The following is an 18,054-nucleotide window of genomic DNA, read 5'->3' on the forward strand; positions in this document are numbered from 1 at the left end:
GAGAGAACATTATTTCTCACAAAATTGAAGTTGAGTCTTTGCCAAAGGAGAGTTTTCTTTTTATTATTTTATCTTTTGATTTGTTCATTGTAAATCTGCAGATTCAGTTATCCTTCTCCACAGGTACTTGCTTCTATTACTAATCCTCTTAGTTAAAAAGGATAACTAATAATTGACAATATCATTAAGACAATAATCACTCTTTTTATTTGAACGGTGAAGACCATATATTGATATCCCGATCATCTTTGATGCGTGATCGAATAATCTTCGTTATTTCCCCCAAGCATTTCTCTCTCGAAGAATCTTCTTCCCCATGTACCTACACTTACCACTCCAACAATCCTATCTGATTTAAGTCTTTAATATGTATATATGGATCTTTTTTGGATCTTACCTTCCGAGCATCATGACGGTGGCTTGAGGATTAGTGCCCGGAGCTTTAAGAAACGTGGATCCATCGATAACCCTCAAAGCATCAATGCCTAAGACTCTGTAATTCTTGTCGACCACTCTTCCAACTTGGCAACCTCCATGATAATGCCAAATAGTTATCACGGTGTCTATGCAAAATTGTGTCAAGTTGAACTTTGCCGACTCGTGCCTTGGTCTGAGATTGATGGGAAGGGTCAGCATGCGATTGAGCAGCTCACGTGCAGTTGCATTCGGATACTTGTAACTAGAGAATGCATTCGAATTTATCACTTTAATAATGGTTTTAAGTCCTTTAACACACTTCTCAAGATCTTCCGGCTCTTGGTAGTAGTTGAATCTCACAGAAGGGTTATCATCTGGATTCTTGTTCCGGAGTTCTAAGTGACCTCTGGACACTGGACCGTCAACTTTATTGACGATCCAACCATCAATTTCCAGCACGTTCGATCGCAAATCAATGGATTTGAAGAATTCTGTAATTGCTAGGGTGGAGCGGCTTGTCTGCACAATGTTTCATAAGTAAAAAAAACACATGTACATAGTCTAGTGATCTAAGATAATAAGTTAAGATAGATTCAGTGTATTAATATTCTACCTCGTTGAGAATACCTTCGGAGAACCTATGCATCAAGTTATTAGTGAGTTTCAGGCCACTAAAACCTTCGATGAAAGTATCAAAGTTGGTAATCCCAACAACCTTTATGAGGGACGTTTCTACAGGTCGAGGAGACGAGACGAAAACAGTGTTCAACGGATTATCTCCCATCCCTTGTCCAACCATGGGATGATCTAGGACCACAGGGTTCACCCCATGGGCCTCAAGATGAGCCCTAGGACCCACGCCGCTCAGCATCAACAGTTGAGGGCTCGCGATGGCACCCGCACACAAAATCACCTCGCTCATTGCGTTTTTTGCTAGTTCTGCCTTGTGGAACACTCCATCCGCATCTTGATATATTACTCCGTACGCCCTAGGTCTTTGGCCTCCTGTGGAAAATATGAGATTACATATCCAACGACAAAAGTATATATAAAAGTTAGGAAACGAAAATTTCTTGATCAATAAAGACCTTTAGTGGTGAAGAGGATCTTGTGGACAAGAGCGTGCAAGTAGACAACAATTGTGTCCGGATTAGCATACTCTAACAAATCAGCGGCCGAGTGTCTATGGCCAGCTGGGTCGAAGATTGTACCACTGATCTTCGTCCCAACTATATGATCTAAGGTGAAACCGTTGTACGGTAACACACCTGCCTCCAACAAGCCATGTTTCAACGCAGATTGCCATCCTGTTACTTGTGGCTCGTACACAAGTTTGCTCTCGACCCACTTGTAAGCAGCTTCCACTTCATCCCTCTCCCACTCAGCATACTCCACGTAATACTCTTCCGCACGTGAGTAAAACCCAGCGTTCAGCACAGACTCGCCTCCGAGGACCCGCGCACGTACGTTGTAAACGCCGTCCTCGGAGATGAAAGGCTGCGACCATGAGTCCGGTGTGATGTTAAATAGTGTGTTGGTAAAGTTTTCAAGATCGGTGGCCGTCGGATTGTCGTAAGGAGAGCCGCCACGTTCGAGAACCAACACGTTCGCGTTTTGAGAGAGCGTTGTGGCTAATGCACAACCTGCTGTTCCTCCTCCGATGACTATGTAGTCAAAATGAGCATGAGTTGGTGCTAATGTTGCATCTTTCATAAATCGGTAAAACCCTGTTTTCATGAAAAAAAAAAAGTTCATAACATTGAAATTCGAACTAACCTAACAGTTAGAATGAAAATTAAACATTTAGAACCTTTCATTAAAGATACAATGTGGATGGTCCATGAGTTCAGATTGTACCTTTATGGGAATAACAAGAGCCATGTAGTATACAAATTGTGACGAGAATAAAAGGAAAAATATGAAAACCCATTACAGCGTAAAAATATGTTTGCTTTGTTTTTTTCTTTTCTTAATTATCTTGTGTAGATAAAAAAGAGTTCACGTTTCACGCGCTTTATATACTAACATGAAGTATGAGGCTCTTGTTCCAATTTGCTTACTTCCCCAGTTTGTGTGTGTTCTCGTCTAACCTAAAGATATTATACTGAATTATACACTAATCTCCTACAACTACAGCTGACAATGTAACTTCACATCCTACTAGGAAGACAATTAGTAATTTTAGTTGAAAAGACCAATAGTTTTGTTCCGGAAAACAACAACTCCACAATTCACCAAATTTTAGCAAAAAAAACACATTAGTTGGAAAGATCAATAGTCTTGTTCCGGAAGACAACTCCACATATTGACTTACGTAACATTATGTTTCACCAAATTTTAGCGAAAAAAAAAACATTAGTTGAAAAGATCAATAGTCTTGTTCCGAAAAACAACAACTCCACATATTGACTTACGTAACATTATGTTTCACCAAATTTAAGCAAAAAAAAAAACATTATGTTTCATGTTACCATTAGTATTTTTTTTTTGTTTTCCTTTTCCCTTTGATTTTCTTTTATTTTCTTTCATTTCGGTTCTGTTTTCGTCACAGCTTAGTCAAAGTTAATAGGATTTGTGGCTTAAATCTATAGACAGAACATAATAAATTTGATTAAAAGTATATTTGATTGATATTGGAGTCACAGTCTCACAGAAAGAACAAAACACATTGCAAAAAGTATATTTTGTTCTCGAAATTTCTCGTCAATTTTTGCAATGAATTTTGTTCTTTCTGTGAGTCTGTGACTCCATTATCAATCAAATATACCTTTAATCAATTTTTTATGTGCTGTCTATAGATTTAAGCCACAAATCCTGTTAACATTAACTAATCTGAGACGAAACAGAACCGAAATTAAAGAAAATAAAAGAAAATCAAACGGAAAAGGAAAAAAAAACTAATGGTGCTAAAAAAAAAACTCTTTTGGTTTCAGAACCTTTTTCTCTCTCTTTTTTAATTGGTGGTTTCAGAATTTTCAGTGAATCTAAGAAAAATTAAGATACTTGGATCAAGTATGGTACTGAGATCCATACCAGGTAGGTTGTATAGTTACTGATCTTGTTGATAAAAAGAGTTAGTAAATATGCTATGACTGGTAAACAATTGAAAGTAAAAAGTGGGAGAAAGCAGGAGAAAAACTATATGTAGATCTACTATAATCAGTGTTATAATTTCGACCATTTTTTATAAAAAGATTTTTCTCCGAAAAGAACACAGTATTTGATAACACAATTGATTTTACTCTGAATAAGTTTGTTTTCCTCTCAATCTATTTCGAGAGCCTTAAACTAATTTAAGTCTGTTAGGGCATCTCCAACCTATACTTATTTTTTCTTCTATAATTCCCACAAAAATAGAGTAATTCTATTATAGAGTAAGTTTTGCTCCAATGATTTACTCTATAATAGAGTTACTCTATTATAGAGGAGAAAATAGAGGGATTTCACTTTTTCACTCTATATTTAGAGCGAAAAAATGAAATCCTTCTATTTTCCCCTCTATAATAGAGTAACTCTATTATAGAGTAAACCATTGGAGCAAAACTTACTCTATAATAGAGTTACTCTATTTTTATGGGAATTATAGAGGAAAAAATAGGTATGGGTTGGAGATGGTCTAATGGGTGCCTCTTTAGCCGATAAAAGCAGGCACCAAACTTAATGAAAATTCACATATACTAAAATGATAAAAAAAGAAGAAGATATATTTCATTTTTCACAAAAAATAATTACGATTTTTTTTGAAAAAATAATTAAGATACTCTCTATCTGAGTTGAGAAGATAATTTATAATCCGACGTCAGTAACTAGCTAGTTCTTTGAACATGTGAAACTTTTGCAGCATGAAGTGCCATTTTTTCTTCTTGTTCTTTACGTCTTTTCTTCCTTTTTTCCTTTTGATTTCTTCTCAGTTTGATATTTTATTTTTGTTCAACTTTAGTTGAGAATCCTTATATGATTTGTGGCTTAAACTACTCTTTTTATTTTTAATAGTAGATACAAAACCTTTCGTCTCCTCTCAACTCTTTCCGTATTTTGGTGTTGTTGTAATGTACTAATCAGCCAAAACGGTTATAATTGAAATCTAGTTGCGCAGCAATTGGACCCTTATAATTATTCCAGGCTTAAAAAGAATGACATTTCAACTCCTCTTGCTGATGCATTACCAAATTACCAATTATGCCTTGAGAGTTCCCTTTCTTTGAACGATGAGAGCAACAATCCAATAACAAGACTTTTGAGCACATCTTAATTCAAAATCTCAAGCTTCTACTTAAATTAAGTGGAAAGCGTTCTATCGCTTGTAGTTAGTGCACGGTTTAGTATTAGAGATAAGTATAAAGTCTGTATACGAATGAATCGTTAAAAGGAAATTCTGGAGATAATTTACATATGTTTAGAATGTATATTACGTAAATTTTGTTAATCGTTAGTTGGATAAGTTCTAAGTCTCATAACCAACCTTACTTGTTATATATTTCAGAAAAACTTACTTGTTATGTTTTACCAAAGAAAAAAAAACAAACTTGTTATGTAAATATGCTAAAAGGATCAACTATCAAGATTTACCACTCAAACTCTTCTTCTCAATAATGAAAGAAAACCAGACCTTAAAACGAAGAAGATGAAATGTATTTATTGACGTTTCAAGCTTAATATTTTGGATTACATTAAGTATTTTATTAATACAAACGAGAATAACCCTAGCTCGTAGACAGATGGATTTATCACGAATCATCTTCATAACCAAAGCACCCAAAGATAGTCTTTCGCAAACATAATAGTAGTCAAGTTCAAAGTGTTTGAAACACTTGAGATAATCTGGATTAGCAATGAGATGAACCCTGGAGAGGTTGTCACAATATAGTTCTGGTGTGGCCTGCAAAGGAACAACGAGTTCACGCATCACCATGCTGACCCTTTTAGTACGATACACATTGACGTCCATGAATATTCATGAATATTGATTGTTTAGCCACTTCTCCAAGCCAAAAAAAAAACGTAACAAAAAGAAATAAATATAATTACCATATATAAACATTACAAAAATATATATATTGATAAGCATAAATAAACCCTTAGTCAAACCACTGGACTAAGGTTGCTTCAACGATATTGATATGTTTTATTTAATTAATATACTTATTAACAAAGAATGTATACAACCCAAAAAACCATATATGTTATGCTTTGTATGTGGAAATACTTAATTATTCACCTCTTGTCCAAGTAATAATAAGTTCTTTCCAATTATGGTGTCGGTCCAAACAAATATATTACTTGGATTTTCATATTGAATTCGTCAATGACAAGGGTTTGCATTGGTTACATACAGTGGCGGAACCAGAAACTTTTTTTATCAGGGGCATAATTTTTTTTCAAATAAGATTTAATATTAAATAAATTATTTATATAAATAAATAAATATTTATTATTAAATAAAGTGATAAACAGCTGGTATTTTTAAATACATATTTTTATTATTTATATGATTTAACCTATAACTTAAATATTTTTAATAAAAAATGTATATGGTATTTGTAAAGAAAGTAACCTAATCATGGCTCATGAGAAAATAATAAAAACCTAATTATCTCATCAAAATAGTTAACCAATGAAAAACATATAACAGAGTTATTGAACATCGAAAGTTACTGAACAAACCTCTTTAAATAGAATACAAAAATGCATTGAATATTTTGTCATGGATATTAGTGTACATGCAAAATAGGAAACTATCAATAATTTATTACAACTGATAAATATGAGATTAAAAAAAAACTGAAATGGTGAGATGTGAGGCTTGAGCGAAGATTTGGTGGGGGCAGGAAGAAAATTTCAACGGAGGCAAAACAAGCTGATCTAGTGAAACTTTGATTAGTTACTTAACGATTTGGATAAATATTTTGTTTTATCTGGGGCAGCTGCCCTCCTCTCCATAGCTCCGCCACTGGTTACATATAAAAATTAACAACCATATAGAAACTTGAAATATAAGTGTCTGCTTACATACGTATCAAACAAACAACATGATTATTCAACTTTGTTAGCAAATAATAAGAACATTAAGGCATCATATATCAATTGGACGATGAAAGATTGAAAGATAGTACACGTATGATGTAGTACCTAATATGATATATATAACAATAAAACAGTTCGTTGCAATAAGGTTATCATGAACGTGTTATGTTTGCATGGCTGAAAATTATATTTGGATCTTTAATGACAATCTCAAGATACGACATCTCCAAAATTGGGCTAGCTATCAAGAAAACTAAAGAACATTGACTATGGAATTAAATCTCCTATCATATTTAATATTCACACTGAAGATGAATGTGTAAGATGACATAACAATCTCGCTGTGAATTATTTTGCTCAAGTTACGTCAATGTGATTATTAAACATTGAATGTAGTTACGTCAATGTGGATGCTAAACACTGAAATATGGTCTTGCATAACAAACTCAAGTTACGTAATGTGAATGTTAAACATAAAGCAGAGTCAAAGATTTGAGCAGATTATATAAAATTGTGTTATATAATCATTGAACCTTCACTGTGAATTATCTTGCTCTGTCTCGATGGTGTGGTGTTTAATTTGGTTTGATGATTGTGTTTTGTTTGTAGGCAATACTATTCACATTCAATAAACGCAAGAAAAGATCACTTTGAGACAATCAGCTGCCACATCATTATTAACAGGCATTGTCACCATCGTTCTCTTGCTTGGAGTCTTAAGTCTGATAACTCTTCTATGACAGACTCGAGAGACGTCACTTTGATAACAGTCATGCACGTAAGTTCTTAACTTAATCTCTCAAGAGCCATTACTGTCAACATTATTCACATTCAATAAACGCAAGAAATGTCAGTGTCACTATGAGACAATCAGATGCAACATCCTAGTTAACAGGCATTGTCACCATCGTTCTCCTGCTTGGAGTCTTAATTCTGATAGCTATTGTATGACAGAATTGAGGTATGTCAGTTTGATAACAGTAAGCCAGTAAGGCAGGTCGTTGATGTTTTCTTGTAAAGTATTAACAAAAGCTGTTCGTTAACAAGTTTGTTGTCGGATGCATTACGATTTGATACGTCAGATTATTTAAAGTGGTGGTCATTAATTGGGTTGCCGAAGGAAGACGATGACGATTTCGAGAGATGCAAAGAGGAGGTTGACGACTTAGACGAAAAAGAAACTCTGGTGTGACTGTCTGAGGCCTTCATGTCACAGGTTCGAAGTTGGAAGAAGAAGCTCTGTGAGGAAGCGGCAGAGACATTAGGTTCAGATTTTTTTATGGTTTTGATTTTCTTAAAGCCAAATCTAATTTATAAATTGAATTTATTTATTTTAAAATTTTATTTAATTAAGAGTTTATTGTAATTTTTTTTTGAAATAAATATATATTAGTTACACTTTATTTTGTAACAAAGTTGCCACGAAAATTATCATAACAAAACATGAGATTTTCGCCACTGAATGTTTGTGGCAAAATCGTAGTTGTTTTACTACGACTTTGACGCGGTCCAAATTTGCTAGCCATATTTTTCGTGGTATTTCGTGCCTAAATCTTCGTATAGCCACAAAATTTGGTTCATACCCACGATTTTTTTTGTCTATAACCTGTTTTTTACTAGTGTCAGTAATTAGTAATTACTAACCAAATCCACAAATTTTGCTATATTTTGTATTTACCATCCCTTCCTTCGTATAAGTACCTCTTCCTTCGTAGTCATCCTCACCCTTTCCTAATCAACATCACCTTCTCCATAACCACCACCATCATTATAACCGTTACGACCATAAAAAATAATGAAAGTATGAGGGGTGCGACCAACAGAAATAGTTTGTTTTATTTTTTCTTTTTATATTGTGTAGCTTAGCATGTAAGCATTGTAAATATAAGGAAGCAAAAGGCGAAAAGAAAACACTTTCTTGACCATTAAATCTTACGCGTTCTTAAAAGAAAACTGGGGGAAACAATACAAAGTGAAATGCAGAGTCTTTTCTTGATAGTAATCATTATTCCCGGCTAATTTTCCTTTTTAGTCTTTACACTTTTTCAATATAAACAGAAAAAACATCCATCGTACCATATTTCAATAAGTAGTTACACTATAGCTATTTCATATAAGTATGCAACACCTACACAAGTAAAATTCAACCACAGCTCTACAAAAAGCTTAGTCATTGAGAGCACAATAAAAAAACGTGGTTCAATAATATTTTTCTAACATTTTACCACCTTACATGAACATTTGCATCACATTATACATTTTCTAAATGTTCTTTGCGCATTTTCAAAAGTAAGAAATTTTTATCATAGTCATAGATATAAGCATACACAACGTCAATCTAATGCGTTGTAGAAACATTCATCACACCATATTATTTAACCACTCCAATAATCTTACTTGACACCAAATTATCTGCAAGAATTTAATGCTTTAATGATTTAGGTCTTCCCCAAACTTTAAACTTAATATACTACATATTTCTAAATAATGCCAGATATGGCATAATAGATCAGAAAAGCACATTTGTAGCGGTTTATTAGCACATGAGTACATTAGCACTATTATCTAATTATTATATATGTTTTCAAGTTTTAGCTTGAAAGTTTCAATATAAGTTTTGCCATACTCCAATACATTATTTATAGTTTAAATTTAAAATATCAATACTATTAAAAGAGAAGAAGTCTAAAAAAATCTACCTATGAAAGTTGTTTGGACCCTTTGGTTACACTTACTTTTTTTTGGTCCTATAATTAATTACTCTAATTATACATCATTAATAACTCTAACAACCTACGAAAAATTGTGATGTTCGCGAGATATTAATTGTCTTACCATAAAAAGTTAACGAACACTCCTAATTTCGTGGGATCACAATCATTGTGATATGTGTTGGATATTAATATCACTAAGATCACAATCATATTAAAGCTAAAATAATTTTTCATATTTATACATGTACTAATAATATCACTAAATATTGTATCATGACATCTTATATTGTTTCAAATATTTATAAAATTAAATTTGATAAATCACAAATCATATGTTAAAATAAAATTATATTTAAATTATGTTAAATTAATTTTTATAGAATGTATTATAATAAAAAAAATATTAATAAAGTTTAAAAACTATGAGAAATCTTACAAATATGTTTTATTGAATTAGTTAAAAAAAAATTATCAAATAAATATTAAACCATATCAATTTAACAAATGTAAAACTTATAAAATACACACAAAATATAATGAGAAAATAGGTTTGGGTACTCAAGTATTCGGATCGGTTCCTTTCTATTTTGGTTATTTGGATTCTACACATTTGGACCTAAATAGATATTTGATTTTTTTTATTCAGGTTTAGATGGGTTCTTTCATGTTCGGATTAGTTTGAAATCATAATTCAAATACATGTAAAATACATGTAATATTTGAATATGTAGCATGGATAGGTCGGTTCATATATTTAAGTTTTGACAAAGATCAGAAGTACCTGAAAACCAGAAAATTGATAGCGGGTTATTAACGGGTTTTGGCTTTTACCGTATTTTTATCATATTTTGTTTTATTAAATTCAAAACAGAACTATATACAGATTATTGAATCTATCGGTTTGACTATATGTTTGGATTGTATATGAAAATACTATTTACAATTCAAACATTATAATAGAGAAATTTTAAAATCATTTATTCCTAATAAAAAGTAACAAACTTATTCAAATTTTATCAAACGGTCAACAAAAAATATTCGCGCTTGGCAAGCACGGATCAAAATCTATTATTAATTATAAATATATAATAATATATATATATATATCCGTGATTTTCCTTAATGAAATGGTGAAAGACAAAAGAAACAAGCTTTTGTCTTAGGTGCGCTACTTTACCACTTTAGACTTTAGCTATATTTAACACAAGCTAGGCTCATGACTTAACAATTACAAAACAAATCAAATCTTTTTACACCAAACCAAAACGAAAATGCACCGACCATTTTCCGGTGATTCACCACCACTAAACTGCCTTCACGGCTTCTTCTCGTCGTCATCAATCCCCGGAGACGTCACCTCCTCCGATCCACCACAAGGTCCAACTCCCACCGTCACTTCCGCCACTCTCCGCCGTAATTTTGCCCAGACCACCGCCTCCACTATTTTCCCGGAGACCCATTTCACCGACCCGAACTCACTTCCTTCCCTTCAAGAATCCTTCTCCCACTTCATCCAAGCTTACCCTAACTACACCGACACTTACGGTATCGACCGTATCAGATCCGACCACTATTTCCACTTGGGTCTGACACATTACACGTGTCTTGATTACATAGGAATCGGTTTATACTCTTACTCACAGTTACTCAACTACGACCCTTCCACTTACCAGATCTCCTCTTCCTTGTCTGAAAGTCCCTTCTTCAGTGTTTCTCCCAAGATCGGTAACTTAAAAGAGAAGCTTCTCCACGATGGAGGTCAAGAAACAGAGTTCGAGTACTCTATGAAGAGAAGAATCATGAGCTTTCTCAAGATCTCCGAAGAAGACTACTCGATGGTCTTCACCGCCAATAGAACTTCTGCGTTCAGGCTCGTCGCCGAGTCTTACCCGTTCTCAAAACGGAAGCTGTTGACGGTTTACGACTACGAAAGCGAGGCCGTAGACGAGATCAACAGGGTCTCAGAGAAACGTGGAGCCAAGGTAGCTGCAGCGGAGTTCTCATGGCCAGGATTGAGAATCTGCTCGTCTAAGCTGAGGAAGATGGTCACTGCTGGCAAAAGCGGAAGCACTAAGAAAAAGAAGAAGAAGGGTGTTTTCGTATTTCCACTTCATTCTAGGGTTACTGGATCGAGGTATCCCTATCTATGGATGAGTGTGGCGCAAGAAAACGGGTGGCATGTGATGATCGATGCTTGCGGTTTGGGACCAAAGGATATGGACAGTTTCGGTCTTTCGATATATAATCCTGACTTCATGGTGTGTTCGTTCTACAAAGTGTTTGGAGAAAACCCTTCAGGATTCGGTTGCTTGTTCGTCAAGAAATCGACTATTCCGATTCTTGAATCTTCCACTGGTTCGGGTATGGTTAACCTCGTACCTACTGACGATCCGATTTCATTACACGCTTTGGAGATCAGCCGGACGCGAACAGAATCTGAAGAAGTAGATAGCTGTAGCTCTGGAATCGAATTTAGAGGTCTAGATCATGTGGACTCACTTGGGTTGGTAGCAACGGGGAACAGATCAAGATGTTTGATCAATTGGTTGGTAAGTGCTCTCTACAAACTTAAACATTCTACAACTAACCGTCTAGTTAAAATCTACGGTCCAAAAGTTAATTTTAATAGAGGACCAGCGGTTGCGTTCAACCTATTTGACCAAAAGGGAGAGAGAATCGAGCCTTTTATCGTGCAGAAGCTAGCTGATTGCAGTAATATCTCTCTCGGACAAGGGTTCCTGAAGAAAATCTTGTTCGAAGAGGAGTATGAAGGGGTGAAAGATAGAGTTCTTGAGAAGAGGAAGAACGAACAGGGGATCTCTGTTCTCACTGCCGCGTTAGGGTTTCTCGCGAATTTTGAAGATGTTTATAAGCTTTGGATTTTCGTTGCTCGGTTTTTGGAATCAGGGTTTGTGGAGGCGGAGAGTGTGAGATGTGGAGTTCATGTTTTTGAGCATAAGAGCCGTGAAGTAGTGTAGTCTTTGTAATAAGAGTTCTTGTACTTGTAGTCAAAGTTCAGATTCGGTTAAACCAGTTTGGTTATAAGTTGTGTAACTTTTAACCATGAACTTTGCTATGTTTGTTGTTTCATTACCAATAATAATTAATAAACTTAGATCATACATAAAAAGTACTAATATAAGCAAAAGCATTCATCAATTCACCAGGAAAAACTAAACAAAGAGAGATAAGAAAAAGGTCCAGCTATTTAGGTTAAAAAGTTCAAAAACGCAAGAAGAAGAAGAAGTGCAGAAGAAAGAAAAAACGAACCTAAAATCGATTCCTCAAATCTCTGATGGAGCAGGAGACACAGAGCCTAGGAAATTTTTGGATCTCACTTTGTAAATTTAAACGATCGAATCGAGAAATATTTGTTGGACTTACGGTTTCTCACCGAAAGAGAATCATAAAATATACATGTGAGACAGTAAAAGGAAAATATGCATACATAATGGTAGTAGCCATCTATCATACTAGAGATGTCTCGGGAATGGAACATCATGGGGAAAGCTTGGAAACATCTTGGTAAGTGGTAACGTTTCAAGCTAGAGGGTACAACAAGTAGTGGACGGGGCATATAGGTTATAGAATATGAGGATGTTTCAGACACATTTTGTCTTGAGACGCAAAACTTTGAAACGGAACACAATATCTTTTTTTTTTTGGAACACAATGTGTAATCCTAAACGAGTAAAATGATGAGGTGTTTTAAAAATATTATACACAACTATTTTTTGTGAATAACTGTTTCAGTTGACCCATTGCATCTTGTGATTAAAAATCATATCCATTTACAGGTTTTAATATTCAAGAGCAATTATAACATTTAGATAAAACAAACAGAAATCTAACTAAAATTTCAATTTACGATGTTTATCATAACTTCATTATCCTCAACATTTTTAGTAATAATGCCTTCAGTAAAAAAAACATGTTTAGTAATATATATTTCTGTACCACTTGTCGCACGAAATGAGGCGGAGTGGGAGGTCCATTAGCCAAGGCGATCGGGGTATTACAAGTGGTATTAGATTATCCATCTCGGTTCTGACCCGAGAAGCGTCTTAAGATATGTTGTGGTGCCCAACGAGGATGTTGTGCTCTGTGAATGGGGTGAATGGTAACATCTCGATTTCTGGTATATGTGGAAAGACTTAAGAGCATTGATTTAACTATCTATGTCACCAAAGTACATTTATCTTTTCTTGTACACATCCATTTAGAATTCTAAAGTTTAGCGTGCTTGAGCTTGAATTATAGTAATAGAAGGATGAGTGACCTATCGCGCATGAGGCCAAAGCACAGAGAAAGGTCATCTGGTTATTGCAGAGTCAGTAAACAAAAATAACGAGCCTCCAAAAAGTTAGCGCATCACCCGTCGCATAGAGTGAAGCCTACAAACCGAGAAAACGGATGTGCGAGGCCCATTAACCGTGGACGGTCGGATCGTTACAGTGTTCTTGTGAATGATATTGCTGCGCTGCTTCGAGATGTGGAAAATGACCGCCTGGCTGACCAGCTTGCGAAGTAGAGAACTGTCTCTTTCTCTCTGTTGCAGTAAAAGTGGTGAGAGATATGATGTTTGTTCATGAGATTCTCTTATCCACACTAGCATATTGGACCAAGTGATGAACAATTTCACACCGCTCTATTGTAGACTAATGAAGACACCATTTTCCATATATCTGAGCTGTAGTCACACCTAAGAAAAAAGTGGCCTCTTGTTTCTGAATCCTAAGAACAAAGGCAGCAAGACAGCGATATTTTTTTTTGCTGAAATGTTAACTTTATAACAACAAAAAAAGTTTGTACAATCTCATGATCCTAACTAGGGGATCAAAAGAAATAAGAACAATGAAAAGATTTCCAACCACAAGAATGCTATGCTTTTGTTTGAAATAAAAGAAACATAAGAAACATGACAGAAGCACAATCTCTGATCCTCCTCGTCTTTGCGCTGATGCTAACGATATTTGCATCCCCACGCAGCTAACCTTGTCCTTTAGATTCACTACTTAGGGTTGCCACTAATTAGCCGAAAGCTTAAAATTAATGGCCATGATTCACATTGGTTCAACCCTAAGGTAAAGAGTTTTGTTCTATTCCTATTCTCTGCCAGACCAGACCATCTAGCAAAGTCATCAAGACACTCAATAATTATGTGTAAAATACCATGACATCGTTCGTTAAAGAATACCATGACATCATTAATAAACATAAGATGATGAATCTTTAAAGCCGCTGTTCTTATAACATCTACTCTATAATTTATTTCAAAATAGAATTTGGAATAAGAAGTGATATGCAACTTCACTCCATTTGTTTGTTCCATAATAGTAACTAGATTTATTTTATAAATAAAGTAATTTTTTTTGTGTGTATTACACCATTTTTATTTCAAATGGAGTAGAGTTGTAGTTAATTTAACTCTATTAGGAAGTTACTTCATTTTGCAGGAAAAGAATTGAAATTTTCATTGGAAATATACTAAGACAAGAGCCATGAAATGCTGTAAATGCCATGTAGCCTAGTTTTGATCATAGGGCCGACAAAAAATATCTGATCAGTTAAAAAGAGATGTCATCGGGGATTAGGCCCAATAACTAAACCAGGCCCATATTATCTCGGCAGCCTCTATCCATGTGAATAATGTGAGATATGATCTTATATAAATGAAACGAGGATCTTGAGGGGCCCTCCTTCCATCTTTGTAGGGTTCGTGAAAGAGGATAAGGTGCGGTGGTGACTTTTCTACCTTTCTAGGGTTTGCTCTTTTTCTTCTATTCACCTTTTCACTGTTCATTAATTTACAAGTAAAATAAATAAGTTGACTTCAATCTTTGTTCTATTAATCTCCTTGGCTGATTTTAAATTTGTTATCTTTTTATTGAATTTGTTCACATTCACATTTTCTAGGGTTTTGGTTTTTTTTTGGGAAAATGGAATCGAATCTTGAAGGCAAAGAGGCCATGGCCCATCTGTCCGACCCGGATCCGGAAACCAACCGGGGCATGCTCCTGAAACAAGAAGACGACGACCCAAACAAGCAACAGGAAGTCGGGTTTTTGCAGCCAGTCACGGCTCCGAAGAGACCACCGTCAAAGGACCGTCACACGAAAGTAGAGGGACGTGGTCGGAGGATCCGAATGCCCGCCGGTTGCGCTGCTCGAATCTTTCAGTTGACCCGCGAGCTCGGTCACAAATCCGACGGAGAAACCATTCGGTGGTTACTAGAACGGTCTGAACCGGCGATTATCGAAGCAACCGGAACCGGAACCATACCGGCGATTGCTGTATCGGTCAACGGTGCTCTAAAGATCCCGACCGACTCTACGCCGCAGTTTGAGAGCGACGGTGGCTCCGGGAAACGGAGGAGGAGAAACTGCACGAGTGAGTTCGTGGACATCAACCGCCAAGACAGCTCAGTTACTTCTGGTCTAGCTCCGATAACGGCGTCGAGTTACGGCGTTAACCTAATGAACGTTAATGCGCAGAGTTTCGTGCCGTTTTGGCAAACTGGGTTCGTTACTGGTGGGCCGAATCAAATGGGTCATATGTGGGCCATACCCACCGTTGCTGCTCCATCGTTTCTGAACGGTGGTGGTACTAGACCAGTCCCTAGTTATGTCTCAAACACTTCGGACGCTGAGCCACAGATGGGAACAAGCGGCGGTGGTGGCGATGAAGGCACGACTCAAACGCTGAGGGATTTTTCGTTGGAGACTTATGATAAAAAGGAGCTTCAGTTTTTGGGTGGCTCAGGGGACAACACATCTCCGTCTTGAGACTTAGGAAAGTTATTACTTGTTTGTCTTGTTCTTAGGGCAGTTTGATTCTTCCTGGTTGACCAAATGGCGTGTAATGGAGTTGGTCGAACGACTTTAATTAGGTATTTATTGGGTATTTAAGTTACTAAGATTCTATTGAGTGGGATGACAGATTGATAGTATGATATACTCACGGGAGAGAGGCACGTGCTTCAAGGAACGTGCACGAATTTGGTTCATTATTCGTCTTGGGCTTCTCGTCATGACACGTTAGATCCATAAGTTAAAGCCAGTAGGCTACAAGTCTCATTAGCTGTATACGAGGCCCAGTCACAAAACTATTCTATACACTTACCCCTAGAGGCTACAAATGAAATGATGCATTCCAAAATCGACATAAAACCGTTAAACTCCTACTATCAAGAAATCTCCAACCCACGACACAATTTTGATCTGAAACCTTACCATTTTAGTGTAGTTTTCATACTATTTTTTTTTTCATATCTAATCACAATACCAAATTTCACATTAAAACTGTTGTTTTGATTTTTATATTATTAAATTAGCGAATTTATTATTACTAAATATATATATAATGAATAAAATTTATTATATAGTTATATTGCACAAAATATATCACACTAAAAATTTGTTTTTAATAAATATTTACTATTTTTACATATAATAATATTAAAATAATAACATAAACGATTTCAATATATATAATATATTAACTCTATATATTTAATTTCTATTTCATATATATATTTTTATTTTGCCATTGATATTTATTCAACTAATATTTTATTGATAAAAATAAGTGAATAGTGGTTAGTATTGTGAATATCGCAATAAATTTGGTACCGTATTGTAGCTCTACATTAAAATGATGTGTTTTGTTTTAAAATGTGGTTTTTAGAATTGGATTAGAGAGATTTTGGTATAAAAGTTACACTAAGATTCCGTTTAATATTTATTTTTAAATGCAAACAGGTGCAGACCCCAATTTTTTTCACTTGAGTCAGTATAGAAATATTTATTTTTAAATGCAAAATAAATAAACTTAAGTTCATTTATTTTTGTTTCCAAGGGACCTTGATCCTGCGCCTAGACAATCTAACACTAAAGACTATGACGACTTGACCAAAGTAATTTCTTGTAGATTTATAAACTTTATATTATTATTATTATAATTATTATTTTTTGAACAGCAAACTTTATATTATATATATAGTCATAGACTCATAGTGAAATCACATAAACAACAATATTTACTCTTTCTTTTTGATGAAAATCAATACTTTGTTTATGGCGAGTGAGAATAAGAACAAGAGTTCTAAGTCCACTTCCAGTACTTGTGTTATAGTTGGTTCAATGTTGGATGGATTGACATTGTTGGGCCTTTTGCTGTTTCTTGTTTTATGGTGTCCGAGTTACAAGAAGCATGGGAGAATGAGGGAAATTATGGTGCCCGAATTACAAGAAGCATGGGAGAATGAGGGAAATAGAGAGAGCTGGAGAGTAATGGGAAGCTTTGAGTATGGCTCAGGTCAAAGAGACAAGAGAACCGACTGCTATTACGACTCGTAGACAACCAGTTATATGATTGAGCTGCGACTATATAATATAAGGTTTTCTAACAATTACAAGTAATTACTTTTGTCTATTGGTCATAGCCCTTAGTAAATTTAGTTTCTCTCTCGAGCTCGAAGTCTGCAAGAAGCAATTTTTTTTTCTTTAACTAAACAACGTCGTTTCAATGAAGGTGCCACATTATCATCACGTTGGATATCACATAAGAAAGTTAACGGTTGATTTGAATTTATTTGTAGTTCATGATGAAATATGCACGGTTAGAGCACCCGCAATGGGAATCCTTAAGGGGGAGTCCTTAGAGAAAAAATAATTAAATAATCGGTAGACCCCACCAAAAGCTAAGGATTCAATCCTTAAAATTCTTAAATAAGGACTTTTTTTTAGTGAATCCTTGCACTATTTGCAGGTCCCGACGACATGTGGCAATCCGCGATTGGTTGATATTTATTTTTTTTTATCTCAAAAAGAAAAAATAAATAATAATACTTAAAAAATCAAAATACACTTTTTCTAAGGACTCCCCTTAGAGTAACACC

General features: G+C 35.1%; 3 protein-coding genes across 7 annotated transcripts; 2 read left to right on the forward strand and 1 right to left on the reverse strand.

The window, feature by feature from the left end:
- Positions 1–37: 37 nt before the first annotated feature.
- Positions 38–2,499, reverse strand: LOC103852122 (protein HOTHEAD). 3 transcript variants are annotated; one of them, XM_033284766.1, is made up of 5 exons: positions 2,275–2,499; positions 1,506–2,144; positions 1,031–1,422; positions 398–936; positions 38–327 (listed from the first exon to the last, which is right to left on the reverse strand). In XM_033284766.1, exons 1-5 carry the CDS (start codon positions 2,345–2,347, stop codon positions 243–245), a joined length of 1,728 nt encoding a protein of 575 aa, XP_033140657.1. In that variant the 5' UTR covers positions 2,348–2,499; the 3' UTR covers positions 38–242. The 3 variants fall into 3 exon arrangements, with proteins under 3 accessions (XP_033140657.1, XP_009127265.1, XP_018511740.1); XM_009129017.3 differs by having other exon boundaries at positions 38–322; positions 2,275–2,496; XM_018656224.2 differs by having other exon boundaries at positions 38–319; positions 396–936; positions 2,275–2,493.
- A 1,344-nt stretch (positions 2,500–3,843) lies between these two features.
- LOC103852123 (molybdenum cofactor sulfurase) lies at positions 3,844–12,270 on the forward strand. Its single transcript, XM_033284767.1, has one exon. The coding sequence runs from the start codon at positions 10,427–10,429 to the stop codon at positions 12,131–12,133; it is 1,707 nt and encodes a 568-aa protein (XP_033140658.1). The 5' UTR covers positions 3,844–10,426; the 3' UTR covers positions 12,134–12,270.
- Positions 12,271–12,516: 246 nt separating this feature from the next.
- On the forward strand, positions 12,517–16,159 carry LOC103852124 (transcription factor TCP19). 3 transcript variants are annotated; one of them, XM_033284768.1, is made up of 2 exons: positions 12,517–14,968; positions 15,072–16,159. In XM_033284768.1, exon 2 carries the CDS (start codon positions 15,095–15,097, stop codon positions 15,938–15,940), a length of 846 nt encoding a protein of 281 aa, XP_033140659.1. In that variant the 5' UTR covers positions 12,517–14,968; positions 15,072–15,094; the 3' UTR covers positions 15,941–16,159. The 3 variants fall into 3 exon arrangements, with proteins under 3 accessions (XP_033140659.1, XP_009127268.1, XP_009127270.1); XM_009129020.3 differs by having other exon boundaries at positions 12,517–14,919; XM_009129022.3 differs by having other exon boundaries at positions 12,517–14,889.
- Positions 16,160–18,054: the final 1,895 nt, after the last annotated feature.

The sequence above is a fragment of the Brassica rapa genome, chromosome A02, assembly GCF_000309985.2.
Source record: "Brassica rapa cultivar Chiifu-401-42 chromosome A02, CAAS_Brap_v3.01, whole genome shotgun sequence".
Taxonomy (NCBI): domain Eukaryota; kingdom Viridiplantae; phylum Streptophyta; class Magnoliopsida; order Brassicales; family Brassicaceae; genus Brassica; species Brassica rapa.

Excerpts from the sequence above, each read along its gene's own strand:
- LOC103852122 (XM_033284766.1), bottom strand. The coding sequence starts at position 2,347 with ATGGGTTTTCATATTTTTCCTTTTATTCTCGTCACAATTTGTATACTA. Across the intron at positions 2,145-2,274 it reads CTCTTGTTATTCCCATAAAG|GGTTTTACCGATTTATGAAA; the intron begins GTACAATCTGAA and ends TCATGAAAACAG. Across the intron at positions 328-397 it reads ACCGTCATGATGCTCGGAAG|TGTAGGTACATGGGGAAGAA; the intron begins GTAAGATCCAAA and ends TGGAGTGGTAAG.
- LOC103852123 (XM_033284767.1), top strand. The coding sequence starts at position 10,427 with ATGCACCGACCATTTTCCGGTGATTCACCACCACTAAACTGCCTTCAC.
- LOC103852124 (XM_033284768.1), top strand. The coding sequence starts at position 15,095 with ATGGAATCGAATCTTGAAGGCAAAGAGGCCATGGCCCATCTGTCCGAC.